The following is a 17557-nucleotide window of genomic DNA, read 5'->3' as shown; positions in this document are numbered from 1 at the left end:
TTTAACATTGCAAAACTCTGCATCGATATATTGTGGGACGTAGATCTCTTATTCATGACTCGTTGCAGGTTCGTTTACACACATCTCTTGTCTTAGCATCTGGGGCAAATCTTTTCAATCTTTTGAAGTTCTGATCTTTGCTGTTATTTAATGCGAATCGGATGTCTTTAAAATTTAAAACAGCCTGTTACCACTCTGTGGTGAGCTCTGTAGCATGCTCTAAACATAATCAAAATAAAAAGAGAATGAAGGAAATGAGAGAAGAAAATATAAAACTGAAAACCTGCCCACCAGTCCTGACAGTGAAGCACACTCATTTTCAGGTGGATGTAAATGTGATCAGAAAGAAATGGCAAAAGAGCCAGTGTCTGTAGTGGCTGACCCACTGCCCTGTGATGAATGTTATTATGTCTGCATGTGTAGTGCTTCAAACATTGGCTATATAGCATTCACTAATTGCCCTGTGAGTGACAGCATTTTTCTTATCTGCTTTCTTTCTTTCTTTTTTATTTCATAAAAAAATAGTATTTGTAATGTTTTGTTATAAAAAATTAGTAAGCCTGTCAGACCTCCTGAAGAGATTCTACCTAGAATTATTACTGTGCGAATCTTGTAAGCCCTAGATTTTGACCACAGTGGAACAACAATCCTCCATTAAAAGCCTATTGCCTTTAACACATTCACAATAAGTAAGTCAGACTCACTGGCTTTCTCATAACTTTTCACATTAAACAAATAACACCTATGAAATCTCTCATAGCTTCTCCCAATGCATCAATAAGTCCTGCTGGGTTTGAATGGCTTGACATCATATCCAACACAGTGATACTGAATTGTGCATGTGCCAGCAACCATCATGTATACAGTTCTAAAATTACAAACGTATACAATTACAGTTTGCAAAGCAATACCCAACCCTTCCCAAAAGGGCCTTACAAGGATTGTCAAAATGTAATATTTTCTACTCTCGAGGTTTATCAAAGGGGATGACTAACATCAAAATCTTTGCTTCCTAAAGTAATCGGAGTGCCTTCATAGCTAAATACGTGTCTGCAGCCTGTAGCACATTACGATAACAATCTACCATTAAAGCCTACATATAACAATAGTGTTATCAGTGATATCATCAATGATGTCACTGGAACCTACTCAACTCTCTCTCTCGCCCGTCATCGTCTTCTTCATGGAGACCTGGATCAACGCCTCCTCCGCCCCCGACATCAACACCGCAGCGAAGCCACAAACATCACACCATCAGAAAAGCTCTGTGATAAGCTTGGAACCTACTTCCACCTCAAGATCATAAAGCTCTACGACAACTTCGTCGACCATCCACCAGACGCCTCAGCTGACCCGCCCCCCAGATACACCAGCCAGCCCACCATTCTCCACTTGGACGCCAATCACGGCCGAAGACACCGCTTCACCCATGAAAGGCATTCACTCAGGGGCCCCTACCGACCTCTTCCCTCCACACAAATACCACAGAGCCGCCACCGCCATCGCACCCGAACTTCAACGCGCAATCAACACCACCTTCGAAACAGGCACCTTCCTAGAAAACTGGAAACTTGCAGAGGTCAGGCCCCTGCTCAAGAAGTGCTCAACTCACCCCATGGACCTCAAGAACTACCGGCCCATCTCGCTTCTCCCCTTCGCGACCAAAGTTGCGGAGAAAACAGTCAACGGGGAACTGACAAGATTAATCGAAGACACCACCATCCTCGCCCCGTCCCAATCCGGATTCCGAGGCAACTGCAGCACTGAGACCGCCCTACTCGTTGCCACAGACAACATCCGCACTCTGCTGGACCAAGGCTGCACTGCAGCCCTGATCCTACTCGACCTATCAGCAGCCTTCAACACCGTCTCTCACGCACCCTCGTCGCTAGACTACACAATGCCGCTATACAAGGAACCACCCTAGACTGGATCCGATCATTCCTCACCGGAAGAAGCCAAAGGATTTGACTGCCACTCTAACTCTCTGCTCACCAGGAAATCCCCTGCAGAGTCCCACAAGGGTCATCACTAAGCCCGACCCTCTTCAACATCTACATGGCTGCCATCGTCCGACAACACGGCCTCAACATCGTCTCCTACTCCGACGACACCCAGCTCATCCTCTCCCTCACCAAAGACCGACCACCGCCAGACTCAACTTTCAGAAAGGAATGCAGGAAGTCACAGTCTGGATAACCAACAGCTGCCTAAAGCTCAACGCCGAGAAGACAGAAGTCCACGTCCTTGGAACCACCTCTTCAGCTTAGGACAACACCTGGTGGCCCACCGCCCTCGGCAGCCCACCGAACCCCTCGAACCATGCCAGAAACCTCTGCATCATACTCGACTCATCCCTCACCATGAACCGACAGGTCAATGCCGTCGCCTCTAGCTGTTTCACCACCCTCTGCGTCCTCTGTAAGACGTTCAAATGGATCCCCCCCGAGTCAAGGAAGACAGTCACCCACACACTCCTCACCAGCAGACTGGACTATGGAAACGCACTCTACGCTGGCATAAACAAGTCCCTACTCCGCAAACTCCAGACGATACAGAACACTGCCGCCAGACTCGCCCTCGGCATCCCTCGGCACGAGCACATCAGGCAACACCTACGAAAGCTCCACTGGCTCCCCATGGAGAAAAGAGTCACCTTCAAAATCCTCACCCATGCCTACACAACACCGGACCCAAATACCTCAACGACAGAATCACCTTCCACGTATCTAAAAGGAACCTCCGATCAGCCAACCTGGGCATCCACAGAGCCAGAGCAGGTGGAAGATCCTTCTCTTACATCGCGGCCAAACCTGAAACGAGCTCCCGGCAGACATCAGGCGTGCCCCCTCCCTTACCACCTTCAGGAAGACTCTCAAGACCTGGCTCTTCAGCTAGGCAGTTCTGCCTCCCCAGCGCCTTGAGACCCTCACGGGTGAGTAGCGCGCTTACAATTCCCGATTGATTGATTGATTGATTGATGTCACTTGAGCTCTTATCATGTCATGGATGATGTAGTATGTGAGGTAATAAGCAGTGCATGGTGGGGGTGCAAGTTAGTTAGCTCAGTAAAATATAATTGGTGAATTTCATTGGTTTACTTTGCTTTAAAACTGTAGTTTTTATATTATTACAGGGCCTAACTTTAACATCACGTTATCCTTTATTTTTTTCAGCACATTTCTAAGTTTTTGTAAGGTAAAGTAAGATATTACCATACCTCACTACAACATCACTTCAACCTTTTGTTGTTTTTTTTTTTTTTAGTGAATTGGTGGGGGTATTTTGAACATAAATTTAAATTCTATTATCATCCGTAACCATGCCAATCCAAAGCACTAAACTTTCGATTAAAAAATGTTCATCTAACTCGGCTCCTTCCTGGAAAGATTTGTGGTGACCCTTCAAGTGGGGGCTGAGAGGGGGCGGGTTGAGCAAAACGCATTTTCCCTATGCAGATTCCCATAAAAATATAAGAAGTGATGCAGAGAAAAATGGCTGAATAGTGCTGCTTGTAAATCAATCGCCGCAGGCTATAGGCAATCTCTTCCGTGTCCTTGGCTGTAAGAACACGCACTCCTGTGTTCTTTACATGCCTGCTAAAAACATCTCAGCAACAGTCCCTTGGCCCTGCTGTAGGTTGAATAGAGTTACAAAAATTCTGGAAACTCCGAGATCATGCTTTTTGTAGTGTGGTGTAAATTTGTTCAGCCATTTTTGGGAAATTCAGCTACAAAATGTAGAACTCAACAGTTGGTCATGCAAAGTACTGTGGTATTCTGCTAGTAAAGCAATTAAAAAAAAAAAATCCAATCAGATCGGCTGGCTGCAACATCAACAGAAATGTTGCTGTTGCTATTTTAGGACTCAGGAACTCAGTTCCCCTGTCCTACGTTTTGCAAAAAAACATAAGATACAATGGGGCAAGGGAGGTGTACTCTGAACCCCCTGCCCTTCACCTCCCTCCCTTTCCCCGTGGACATTTATTTTTGGGGGAAGGGCGGGGGGGATTGTTGCATTCCAGTGATCGCCAGCACAGCACCATTACTACAGCAAGTGTCCAGACAGAGCCATAGCGGCCCTCTGTGCTCTCGCAGGACGAAGGGAGTTGCACTGGATACTGTGAGAGTCCTGCGGGGTTGGAAAACCATTTAAATTAAAAAGGGGGGGCACGAGGTTTGTGATGGGTTGGCACATATAGGTGGATACCAAAGGAGATGATGGACGGAGTGTTGAACATTGCAAGCACTCACCCCCAGTCAACTGATCTGGGTTTAATCCATCACTGTTCTTTAGCCCACTCTGCCACCCCAGTTCAGACATGGCCATATGCAAATCAGTCTGACCCTGTGCCTCATGGGAAGAGTCCAGCCCAAACTGCCAAGCCATGTCTTCCCTGGACCGGAAACAAGCTTCCTAGGACCGGTTTCTGGCATTTCAGCCGTCTTCAGCCAGGCTTGCTTGAATCCAGTGGCAAAGTGAGCAAGGGACTCACGTCTGAGCATACCCTGCCAACTTATGGCGAACAAAGCAAAAACCAAAGGAGATGATGGACGGAGTGTTGAACATTGCAAGCACTCGCCCCCAGTCAACTGATCTGGGTTTAATCCATCACTGTTCTTTAGCCCACTCTGCCACCCCAGTTCAGACATGGCCATATGCAAATCAGTCTGACCCTGTGCCTCATGGGAACAGTCCAGCCCAAACTGCCAAGCCATGTCTTCCCTGGACCGGAAACAAGCTTCCTAGGACCGGTTTGTGGCATTTCAGCCGTCTTCAGCCAGGCTTGCTTGCATCCAGTGGCAAAGTGAGCAAGGGACTCACGTCTGAGCATACCCTGCCAACTTATGGCGAACAAATCAAAAACCAAAGGAGATGATGGACGGAGTGTTGAACATTGCAAGCACTCACCCCCAGTCAACTGATCTGGGTTTAATCCATCACTGTTCTTTAGCCCACTCTGCCACCCCAGTTCAGACATGGCCATATGCAAATCAGTCTGACCCTGTGCTTCATGGGAACAGTCCAGCCCGAACTGCCATGCCATGTCTTCCCTGGACCGGAAACAAGCTTCCTAGGACCGGTTTCTGGCATTTCAGCCGTCTTTAGCCACCCCCTTTTGTACCACATATAGGTGGATGCCTGAAGGCTGTGCATGCCAGGAGTGACAACCCACGGATGATTTGCCGTAGAGCCTGGATGCAGGCCAGGACTTGCAGCCAATGGCTGTATGCGCCGGGGAGTCAGGCCCTACACCCAACCCCACACCGCTCATAGCCTTTGGTCATGTGTGGTGGGGGTTAGCCGCCCATGGCGGGGTTGTCTCAGGGCATAGCCTCATTGATGCCAACACAGTGCGTGGAGGGGGTGCGAGTTGTAGTTACTTCGGTTAACTGTAACTGGTTTATTTCAATTGTTTACTGAGCTTAAAATGTTACTTTTAATCTGACATGTACACCTAACCAAGAATTCACTTGAACATTTTGTGTTTTTTTCCCATTGAATTTCTGAGGTTTTTTATTAAATGTAAAGTGAGATATTATTGGCATACTTACTATAAAGTCACTATAATATCATATATATATATATATATATAATATATATATATATATTCATGTCTGTATATGTATGTGTGTATATATGTATGTGTGTGTATACATGTATGTGGATAAGTGTGTGTGTGGGTGTGTGTGTGTATATATATATATATATATATATATATCAAAAAGAGAGTTGCCCCACTGAAGCCATCTCCCACGAGGGGGTAAGCAAACTGATGCCCCAGGCGACTGCACACACAGCGGGTTACTCGCGCTTCTTGATGTTAGCCCATAAGCCATACGCGTTTCAAGCGACTTAGCACTCTTGTTCACTGGCAGGCTACCAACTCATTGATGCAAGGAAATAGTAAACGTGTGTCAGGACACTAGTTTATTAATTGAACAAGCCCTGCCCCATGGGCGTCACCGTGGCTTTCTGGATAAAGTAGTCCATTTGTTTGTAGCCATGCTTGTAGTCCTGTACATACCCCAGTGGGTGTTTGCATATTCCAATACTGATAAAATGTCCAAATGAGTCCTCTCTGGCCATACCTGTCTGTGCTTGCCCGGGAGAGCGGAGAGCCAGCGCGCCTGCCGCGGTGGCCCACGACCAACACCTTCACCGTTGATGCTGGGAGGTGGGGGACTACACCTCCAAGCGTACTTTTTTTTTTTTTTTTTTTTTTTTTAAAAGACCTTTATTTAGCAAAGGAATGATTACACTGCGTCACGCCAACATCCCGGAGGCAGGCCGCGATATCGACAAATGTGTCCAATTAAGGTGTAACATGGCAGGAGTCATAAGTAATGTCTGCATCCTAACATACAGGGAGATACACACCCATGGCTTCGATTAGGAGTACAACGGCGTAACCAGTGAAGAGTGGAAGGTCTTACATTTGTGGGCTTCGTGAACTGGAAACAAATCCTAGGCACACGGTCCCGTCCAGACGCTCCGGCGAGTACTGGGACCGCAGCTCATGGAGAAGGTAATGTATAGATAAATCGTCCACTACCACCTTTTCTCCCAACCCCCCCGCAACAGTCGGAGGGAAACAGCAAACTTTCGGTGCGGAACATGTGCAGAAAACCAACAGACATCACAGCACGCTCACGCAGGGGCTCACGTACTAGGACCCGTCCGTCACGGAGGGACGACCACGAGCAGCATTGGTGGCCGTAGGAGGAGCGCAGGGCAGCAGCCATAGGGCGGGGGGGGGGGGGGAAGGGACGCAGCAGGACAAGGCAGCAAGACGCTCGGATGGGGAGGGGAGGCAACACGACAAATCCAACAGGCATGCAGCAGGTTCGGGATCCGGCAAGAGCAACACACTCCCCAGCCCCCAGGCACACCCACCAAGCATGCATCCATCCACCCATCACAGTGCGGATAGGGCCCACAGGCTCACCCCATGTCATCCGAAACACCCGTCCCAGGGGAGTCCCCAGAGGCAGCCGAACCCGCCCGCTCTCTTGTCCACTGCAGGAAGGGTTCCCAGATGTCATTGGGCCTAGATGCTGTGGGCATCGTCTCCCAGTAGGTCGTGAGCTGCGTCTGACCGTATGTAACGTCTCGAACCCATGCGGCGAACGTAGGCAAGGCTCCACGGCCCCAGTGTATCGCCACCTGACGTTTAGCGTAAAGTAGCAGCATCGCGTGCAGTTTCCTGTCAGCGGGTTCGGTGTCTTTAACGTATCCCAGGAGCCCCAAAAGCGGAGAGGGCTCATCTGTCCTGTGTAAAATGCGGTTGACGGCCTCAAAGATGCTCGACCAGTACTCAACTAGCTTAGGGCAGCTCCACGCCACATGAATGAAGGACGCGTCAGCTCCACCACACTTCCAACAGGAAGCGTCAGTGCGGATCCCCATGCGATGCAGCAGCACTGGTGTGCGGTAGTACCGGTGCAAGAATTTAAAATGGACCAGTCGAAGTCTATAGTTCGGTGACAGCGCTGTGAGTTGCTTACAGCAATATTCCCACATAACATCTGACAGGGTACCGTCCAGATCTGTGGCCCAAGCTTGTTTGGCCCCAGGCACGGTGAGCGGTGCCTGCTCCTGCATGCAGTTGTACAGTCTAGATACCAGCTTCGCGGGGGAGGGTCGTGACAGCAAGTTTTGAAGGGCATCCAGTTGTGGGGGTTCCTCGGGGAATTGAGGCCACATCTTTTTGCAGGACTCCCGGAGAGAGTGATACAGAAGCGCGTCCGAGAACGAGGTAGGCCGGCCGTCCAAACGGACACCCAACTCACCAAACGTCCCATCAGGGTAGATGTCAGCGAAAGTGACCACCCGTCTCCCCTGGATCGTGAGGTTATCTCCCCTAGCGCTAAGGCAAGGCAGCATCGGGTTGCTTCGCAGCGGTATGGCCGGCGCATAGAGCAAGGGAAGGCCCGCCCTCCGGCGTAGCTCCTTCCATGACCAGCGGATCATCTCAACGGTGTCCACCTCCTTCGAGGGGCGGGAAACCTTGCCATACAACGCCACCCGGAGTGGCAGCGGGGCAACCGCGGCCAATTCCACCGCCACGTGCGGCTGGTAGGGGGTGGGGAATGCCCAGAAGTGTAGAAATTGAGCCTGAGCGCACAGCGAGTAAAGCTTAAGGTCAGGCGCTCCAAGGCCCCCCTGTCGGAGCGGGAGTGTGAGCAAAGCCCAAGAGGTCCGCGCCTGCCGCCCAGCCCACACCAGAGATACAAGTAGGGAGCGGACTCGTGCATGGAAGCATGCAGTCATGGGCAACGGGAGATTAACGAACAGATAAAGGAATTTCGGGAGAACTACCATCTTTGCCAATGCCACCCTCGCCACCAGGGACAGGGGAAGTTTGTTCCAGACCTCCACCCTCCGCTCCAGCCAGTCGACCGCCCTCCAAGCGTACTTAGCGGCAGGCATGCCGCGAGGAAGTTTTGACGCGCTAGGAGGCGCTTGAAAAGGCGCACAGGGCTCCCGTGGCGCGGGAGGCCTCTCTGGCCATACCTGTCTGTGCTTGCCTGGGAGAGGGGAGAGCAGAGAGAACTACACCTTTCAGCGTGCTTAGCGGCAGGGACGCCGCAAGGAAATTGTGGACGCGCCAGGAGGCGCTTGAAAAGGCACACAGGGCTCCCGTGGCGCGGGATTCGCATGGGCGTGCCAGTCTGCGCCCGTCAGAGGCTGGGCTGCGCCATGCCCCTGAGAGGTGGTTCACAACAAGCTGTCTTGCTGTGCCGAGGTGAGTGCCAAAAATTATTGCGACATGGGGAGCGCACCACCACACCAACCTCCCGCTCCACCACCACCATGGATAGTATGTTGGAGAGAGCTGTCAATATCATCACCACGGAAATTGAGTTAACAGAGAGGCGACTATCCTTGGGACTTGTAGCACCCCGAATCACTCCCATGGCAGGGGAGGACCAGGAGGATCGTATTGGCCCTCCCTCATCACCAAATGTAACATTCACCACTATAAGACATTCATCAACTCGGAGAAGTGGCTGTGACACAGAAAGCAATCAGGGTAACAACGGTAATGAAGTCCCTGTGGACGATCGAGCTATGGGTCATGCCAAGGACATTGTCCCAAATAAATGTTTCCCCAAACCCGATAACTACTGGAGCAAAAAGAAAAAGAACTATAGCTAAACTAACCAGCTCTAAGAGAAAACAACCCCCACGCTCAAAGCAACAACAACGCACAGCCTTGAGCTCATGGATCCAAAACACGGCGGCCCCTGCAACGTCAGCAAATGTGGAACCAACTGATGCCACAACTGATACCACTGTTGATCTTACCCTATCAGAAACATTAATTCATTCCATCCACATGCAAACTGAGTATACTGTAGCCCCTACAACTCGTATCCGACCTAGTGACATTTCAATTGACACCGTAGCGGACATGGTATATGAGTGCATGAGAGACCTGGTGGACAAGAACTTCAACGTGCTTTGGAAACGCCTAGACCGCTTGCAGACATTGATAAACAAATCAAACGCACACACCAGTACATCTAATCCTATAACCAAGTCGGGGAGGGGTTCAGAACCCTAAGCCTTTTGGTGGTGAGAACTCAAATGCTCAACTGCAAACTCCGAATTTCACATCCCTCCCCCCCCCCTTTTAGAGATGTTAACGCAACATGTAGTAAAACCAAAGATAGCATACCGTCTCAACTTTTACCCATACCCAGTGGAAATATTTCATTATGTACAGGGCATACTGACTAAACTAACACCCCAAATCCTAATACCCACTCAGCCAGTTGTGCCGCTACCACCAATCCTACAAACTTCGCCCTCCTAAGGCGTGACAATCAGAGCGCCATTTCCACCTCAGAAAACAATGATACCGGGTCATCTGCAGAGCATAGGGGCGATGTTCTCAACTTTCCCCCTGAAGCATGCCCCTATGTCCTAGTTCTAGCAGGCGTTAACCACCCCCCCTAAGAAAAAATCAAAACGAGACCTGGGACCAACTGCGGAACAAAAGCACTGATTGGTTGGTTAAACATAAAGGCTTTAGGGTGGCAAATATTGGTGAGATTATAATGGTGCGTAGGGTTGGTTGGGTAGGACCATCAAAAAAGAACATTAACAGAGACTGTTGTCATTAATTTTAGATGATAGTCACTGGTAAAATCAATATTGTTGACCCAGGAATTTAATAATAATTTCCCAACCCTCGTCTGGTCGTTGCCCCTGGGTTTTTTCTACAAGCCAACCCCGGGGCCAAATACCTTTACCATTCCTCCACACACTATGCACAACAGATTCTCTGCCTTGTCGGGTTTAGACAGCCTGGATTGACTGCCACTCACTCCAATACCAGTCGTACCTGCCATAAATGGTTCCTTGTCCGATTCCTTGGAGATCATTACCCCAAAATCACACGATCAGCATGATCCAAACTTGCAGGTGCTCAGCTGGAATGTTGCAGGCTTGGCTTCCAAGTTAAGCTCCGTAGACTGTGTCAACATTGTCCAAAAATATGACATACTAATGTTCCAAGAAACATGGAGTACGAGGGATTCAGTCTTAGAAGGCTTTGCTTGCTTTAATAATATCGTACCCTTCCCCAAAGTAGGTCGTCCATCTGGTGGCCTTTCAATTTGGATTAAAATTTCATCAGGTGGTAGGGTAAAGTCCCTTCCTACAAATAATGACAATTTTCAAGCCTTGATTTATACACGGGGAGCCTCAATTTGCTTAATTCATTTTTATAATAATGATTTTTTAAGCCATCCTAACATGAATTTTATTAATTTGTTTGACTTTATTGCCAATTTGCAAAATCATAACCCGCGCCATAATTTGGCTGGAATTTGTCTTGGTGGTGACTTTAATGCTAGACTCCCAAGAGAAAATGGTATAGCTACCACATTTATGGTTCATGAGCTTGCATGTAAAAGAGGGATGGACCTGTCAGATCATTTGTCTACTTGTGATTTACTCAATGTGATGGAAATCGCAGATGTGTGCCAATGTAATAATCGCTTAATACCTACCTATAGGGGTCGCGGTTGCGCCTCAATTATTGATTGTCTTTATATCTGCCTCTCTGGAAGATCTTTTATTGAAAGGCAGTGGTCTTGTGTACCTTGCAGGGTGCTCATAACCCAATTTTAACAACAATTAGATTCGAGTAATTTGGAAAGGTATTGATTCTATTTTCTAACATGATAAAATTGTACCCATTGTACATCGAAACCTGTCTGTCATTCAGCGACCCCAATCCAGAGGTTATCAAGGCATTTAGTGATCTGTGCGCTGGCATTAAACATGTAACCTCTAGGCCTGCGCTAAACATCAACCAGGACCCTAGATGGTTCAACAGTACCTGCTCACGAGCAAATAGATAACTTCGCGTAGCATTGACAGCAAGGCCTAGGGACGCAACTCTTATTAAATCTCTTCGCTGCCATTATAAAAAAGTAGTCGGGCAACGTAAAGATGAGCTCCTGAAAGAACGTTGGGATAACCTTGCCTGTGCCGCCACACTCAGCGATGGAAACGGTTTCTGTGCACCAGTTAAAGACATGAGATCTATAAGCCTAACTCTCACTCCCCTAAGCTGCAACATAGCTAGCGAAGCTTGGGAAGCCCATTTTCCCAAATTTACACAGCCTCGCCCCTGAATGAGGTTCCGTTAAACAATCTTCCTGTTAGACGGATTTCAAGATCAGTGTCAGAAGTAGAGGATGCCATTAACCAAAGCTTAGGCAACAAGGCCCCGGGGCCAGATGGGCTTCCCATTGACCTCATCAAATATAAACCGGATTTTTGGGTGCCTCTTTTACTCAATGTTTTTAATAATTTAACAAGCACTTTTATCCCAAGCATTTGGTCTACCAGCACAATTGTGCCCATTTTTAAACAAGGAGCTCGATCCAACCCTAGCTGCTACAGACCGATCTCCCTGATTGGCAATACCTTGAAGATCCTCGGGAGGATTTTGTTTAACAAAATAAGGTCTTGGGCTGAAAGGGAATCCATTTTAAACAGATGTCAGCTGGGTTTTAGAAGTAAACTAGGAACAGTGCCTTAACTTAAACTTGATGATTGGCAAGTACACAATAGCCCGGAAGTCACCTATCTACCTGGCTTTCATGGACCTTACCTCAGCCTTCGACTTTGTCAATAGGTCGCGTTTGTGATCGGTCTTTTTAAACTACAGGTTGGATGAGACATTGGTTCATTTCTTAGCATATTTACACAGAGACGGGTGAGGATTAGCAATGATGGGGAGGTTTCAAGGGACATTATTATCGGAAGAGGGTCAGACAGGGGTGTGTACTGGCCCCTCTTCTATTCATCCTATACATAAATGAACTACATAATGTACTGTCAGAACTTACCAACGACGTACCTATCATTAATGGTAATGCACTCCCTGCCCTACTATATGCGGACGATGCGGTCCTAATGGGACGCACACCGAATGCACTACGCACTTTAGTCAGGGGTTTTGTAGTTTTTATCGCAAATTTTGATCTTTGCACTAATTTTAAGAAATCTTTTATAATGACCTGTGGCTATATTTTGGCTAAAAGTTTGGCAAAATCCGGCAGCAACTTTGACAAGGGAGATTATAGTCGACTGCCTCAACTGTGACAACGGAGGGCGCATACCCTGGCTTTCCGCTGTTAGAAAAAGTATAAGCAGCGTGAATCTGGAACATGTCTTTCTGAATTCTTTGGGCTAAGAGGGAATAAGTAAAAAGGTCCTTATGGACACACTATATGAATCATACAATAATGCAAGATATGCCACAGAGCTCTCAAAGTCGCCAGGTATATGTCTCTAGTGGAGGCTAACAGCCCCCTAACCCACATGCCATCTAAATATCTTCAGAAGAACGCAAGTCGTTGGGAGAGAAGCATGCTCTTTCGCCTCCGGGACGGCACTTTAAAATATTCACTTTGCTTTCCATTGGGATTTAATAGTAATCTTGAGCAAATGCCTTGTCCCTGTGGCACTCATAGAAATCAAACGATGTTACATTTGTTACTTTTTTGTAATTTATAACCAAAGTACACAAAACAATATTTGATACCCTATTTTAAGGCAATTGCAAACATTAATTATAGATCAGCCTACTTGGAAATTCTCAGACTTGAGAGGGACGATTTGATCTTCCGCGTCAGCTCCTTTCTGAAAGTGGCTGTCCGTTCACGTGCTTCTATGAGCACTTTGTAAACGCATTTTAGCGTTTCTGAGCACATAAAACTGTCTTTACAGCATGAACCTACTTGCATCTTATAGTAGGGAATACTAAGCAAAAGTGTTACCTGTAGATTGCACTACCCTAAAAATATCAAATTTAACTGCACTTTATTTTATGCTGCTAAAATAGTTTACAATCAATCACACTTTATCGTGATCTGCTGTTGTCTGTTTTTCGAACCCCTGAAAGTGTTCAACCTTATTATGCTGCCACCTGCCCGTTTTAACCTTTTCTATGATGTTGTTACAAAACGTTCTTTTTAACATATACTCATAATTGAAGTCCTTGGAACTTGATAATCTCTCTCTTATCTATTGTATTTATATTGTGTTTTTAACAAAAATTGTATTGGTGCTGGTATTTCTGAACTGTGCTTTCATGGATATCTTTTATCCGAATAAAGATTATTGAATTGAATTAATAAATTAGTGTCCTTGCACACGTTTGCTGTTTCCTTGCATCAATGAGTTGGTAGCCTAGCCTGCCAGTGAACAAGAGTTCTAAGTTGCTTGAAACGCGTATGGCTTAAGGGCTGACATCAAGAAGCGCGATTGACCTGCTGTGTGTGCAGCCGCTTGGGGCATCAGTGTGCTTACCCCCTCGTGTGAGATGGCTTTAGTGGGGCAACGCGAACCTGATGTGGAACGAGGGGGACCGGTGCCTCAGGTACATATTGGGATGTGCCACAGCAAGCCTGCTCAGCGTTTTCACCTATTTAGCAGTAATTATTTAACTTTGACTCATTTGGGCATTTTATCAGTGTCGGAATATGCAAACACCCACTGGGGTATGTACGGGATACAAGCATGGCTGCAAACAAATGGACTACTTTATCCAGAAAGCGACGGTGACGCCCATGGGGGCGGGGCTTGTTCAATTAATAAATTAGTGTCCTCACACACGTTTGCTGTTTCCTTGCATCAATGAGTTGGTAGCCTGCCAGTGAACAAGAGTGCTAAGTCACTTGAAACGCGTATGGCTTATGGGCTGTCATCAAGAAGTGCGAGTGACCTGCTGTGTGTGCAGCCGCATGGGGTATCTGTGCTTACCCCCCTCGTGCGAGATTGCTTCAGTGGGGCAACTCACTTTTTGTTATGTATTGCGGCCAGTCCAGCCGCGAAGTCGTCCCGCCGCCAGAGAGGTGGATCCTTAAGGCCCGCAAACGCGAACCTGATGTGTTGTATCTCCACCCACAGGTGACCTCTGAACACCGAGTTCGTATGAAGACGCACTCTCTCGGAATCTGCAGTTTCAGGTTGCTTTATTTCAATTTAGCAATCATAGCTATGCCTAACGCGTTCCGGTTCGCAGCTCGAACCTTGATCACGGGTAGATGATCTACAGATAGCGATGGCAATGGAACTCACCTAGTACTTTAGAGGAGATGATAGTAACAAGCTCGAGGCCCGTGGCACCCTGGGTATTGTGAGGCAAAGATGCAGCCATGGGACCAAAAGGATCATGAAGCGCATAATCTAGCAGGAAAGGAGAAAAAACATAAGTTTATATGGTGCCACATGTCCGTTCCGAGAAAACTCATGCTCTCTAAACTTTCTATAAACTTTAAAAAACGTGCCCTTTAAAATATTATGTGTGCTTATAAGTTGCGGTTAAATGTCCTTCCCTTAACTTAACATAACAAGCAATAGTACCATATCCATACATTTTAAATGGAGCCTTAATCTTGCCTAAGCTAGGCAAACTCGAGTTATGGTGCAGTAATGAACACTCATTTTAAGTGCCTAACGCCAAGTTTGTTTTTCACCCACTTTTAGGTTTCACTGAGGTAACTGCCTTTAAATCTGTTTTAAATAGGTGTTTTTCATTTGTATTTCAGAGACTTTTAGTTAATTACTGAAGTACTAAATACGGTGTCCTCTTCGGCTGTAAAGCTATTCGAATCTCCATGGACTGTACATTAAGTTGCTATAAATAGTGTGTTGTAAATTGAGATTGTGTAAAATAAATTTTCGTTATTGTTGCCAGAAGACTCGAAATTTAATGTGCTTTTCTATTTTTTAATTTCTTTTGATTTTGTGTTTCAGGCAACAGATCAACAAGGAGGAGACGAGGAGGCAAGTTATTTTGTGACTTTTCTAAGGACTAAAATAAACATTATCTACTTTTGATTTGGGGGCTGTGGTATTTGTTTCAATAGAAAATATTTCTTGAATGAAGAAGCATGACTCTTAGGTGAACAGGATAATATATTTTTTAACCATCAAGTAAATTCTTAGATATTATTATGCAAGACACATCGTTTATCATTAATGATTGAAATGTGGTTGTGGTTACAGACCTAACGGGAACCTTAAGTGGTTTCTGAGTAATAATTTATACAGAGTCAGGGTTAATTACTTTTTTGTACGTTGTTTCGACATATATTCTAAAATGTTTGGTAACCGATATTAAAAGCCACATAGTATACAGTGTCCATATTTCCAATCAGGTGAACATCCTTTCTTTGTGTCTTTACGTTTGTTACTTTGTTCCTGATGAACCAACCTGAACATCAGTCCTGGGCTAAGGTCAGCCAGGGTGACATATACAGTTAATCGCTACTCGTGGAATGACCGAAAGACCAAATGGTTCGCCAACGAACACTACATAAAAATCAAGCAGCCATAAATATTTTCAGTTCTTGGACTTTTGTTTTTTGATAAATTCTTTTTAAGCACATTGTTAATGTTTTTCGATTGTTTACCCTGTTGCAGCTACACATTGATACGTTTCCTAGGGTATTCCAATTGTTTGTGTCAACGTCTCTTATTTTTGTTTCACGCCATCCCAATTTTCTTTGCACAGCTCCCACAGGAAGGCATCTTCCAAGCTTGTGTGGGGCTCTACCTCAGCTCGGCTGGTGCTTCTTCCATCAAGACACTTAATCCCTTAGTCTAATTGTTCTTTTGGGTGCTTCAGATGAAGCTAACTGAGAGTGACTCTTGAAACAGCAAGGCCTTGCCAGAATCTTGAAAAACAAAGTTGCTGCTTTGTTTATAGTGGTATGCAGGAGTGTAGACCTAGCCTCCAAACCACTGCTGGCTCCCTTGGGGGATCAGTGGGCAGTGACTGTGGGACATGCCACCTGCAATGCCTCTCCTTACCTGCAATGTTTAAAATGTTGTGTATAATACATGGGATTCTGTAATTCCTGTTTAAACTGTCTGTCTCTAATTTAATCAACTTGTGTCGCACCCAGTTCCTGATTTATAAAGAAAGAACATCAGAACTCAACTGAAATAAATTATTATAGTCAAGTTCTGAGTCACAGTGCCTGCTTCTGGGGTCAGCAGTCAAGGTGAAAGGCAGGTCAGGTCACAGAGCATCTTAAGGAAATGTTGCTTTTCTTTCTTCTGCTCTGTGTTTGTAGCTTACTGTGACTAGCAGAAAGAACATGTTGATTTTTGCCATTCATTAGATAATTATAGAAAAGTTAGAATCTTTCTAAAAGTTTCTTCTACACATTCCGAACTACTGCAGCTTTTTTTTTTTTTTTTTTTTAAACTAACTTGTATTGAACTATTTCTAATATCCTTTTTCAACAAACATCTAACAGGTTTTTGATATGTTTAATTTTGCACTAGAGGTTCTATGTTTATTCTTCATGTTTGCAAACATGCTACACATGAAGGTGTTAGTGGTTTGTGGGAATGACGATGGTGTGCCTACATATTCTATTGGATAATAAACCTCCTGCCGTACATAAGGATATTATGGCCTCGTTCCTCTATATGGCTATGGAACTCCTCGGTCAAAATCAACTAAGAAAGACACCTGCCTAGTTTATATAATTATGGGCCTAAAGCAAAGGTCCCTGGATATAAAATCACTACCTGGAGCTGAGTCAACAGTATGTTCATATCATAGAATCACAACATTATTAGATAGAAAAACATATTTCTTTTTATTAACATAGTTTCCAAAAAATTCTTGTGCAAATAAGAACTTTACACAATGAAAAAAGAAGAATATACAGGGTATTTTTTATACAAAATATTTTTCAATGTCCCACACATCACTATATTCATGCACACATACATTCATTCCATCAGCAATCGCACTATCACATATCGGTCCTGGTAGTAAAGCTGCCAGATGGGGTTATATGGAAGGTTTGCTCATACATCATCCTGTTGGAAAATAGGGATAATATAGAGGAAAGTATGCCGAAAGTTCAAACGCCAACGCGCGTTTCGGTGTCGGATTCAGAACAGGGCCCCACCTTCATCAGGGCGAAGACCAGTAAATAGTGGGGGGACACAAACCACACCTAGGATTAATCAGAAAACACATATAAAAAATAGATACAAATTT

The 17557-nt window shown here is 45.9% G+C and overlaps 1 protein-coding gene across 1 annotated transcript in view; it reads left to right on the top strand.

The window, feature by feature from the left end:
• DARS1 (aspartyl-tRNA synthetase 1) overlaps positions 1 to 17557 on the top strand; it is a 416054-nt gene that overhangs the window by 123827 nt on the left and 274670 nt on the right. Inside the window, exon 3 of the mRNA XM_085647532.1 lies at positions 15289 to 15318. Coding sequence (XP_085503658.1) covers positions 15289 to 15318 — 30 coding nt within the window. The remainder of the gene's footprint in view (positions 1 to 15288; positions 15319 to 17557) is intronic.

This window comes from Triturus cristatus, chromosome 3_2, assembly GCF_964204655.1.
Source record: "Triturus cristatus chromosome 3_2, aTriCri1.1, whole genome shotgun sequence".
In the NCBI taxonomy this organism is placed as follows: Eukaryota; Metazoa; Chordata; class Amphibia; order Caudata; family Salamandridae; genus Triturus; species Triturus cristatus.
Note: the sequence above shows the minus strand (reverse complement) of the source record. Positions and strands in the feature narration are given on the sequence as shown.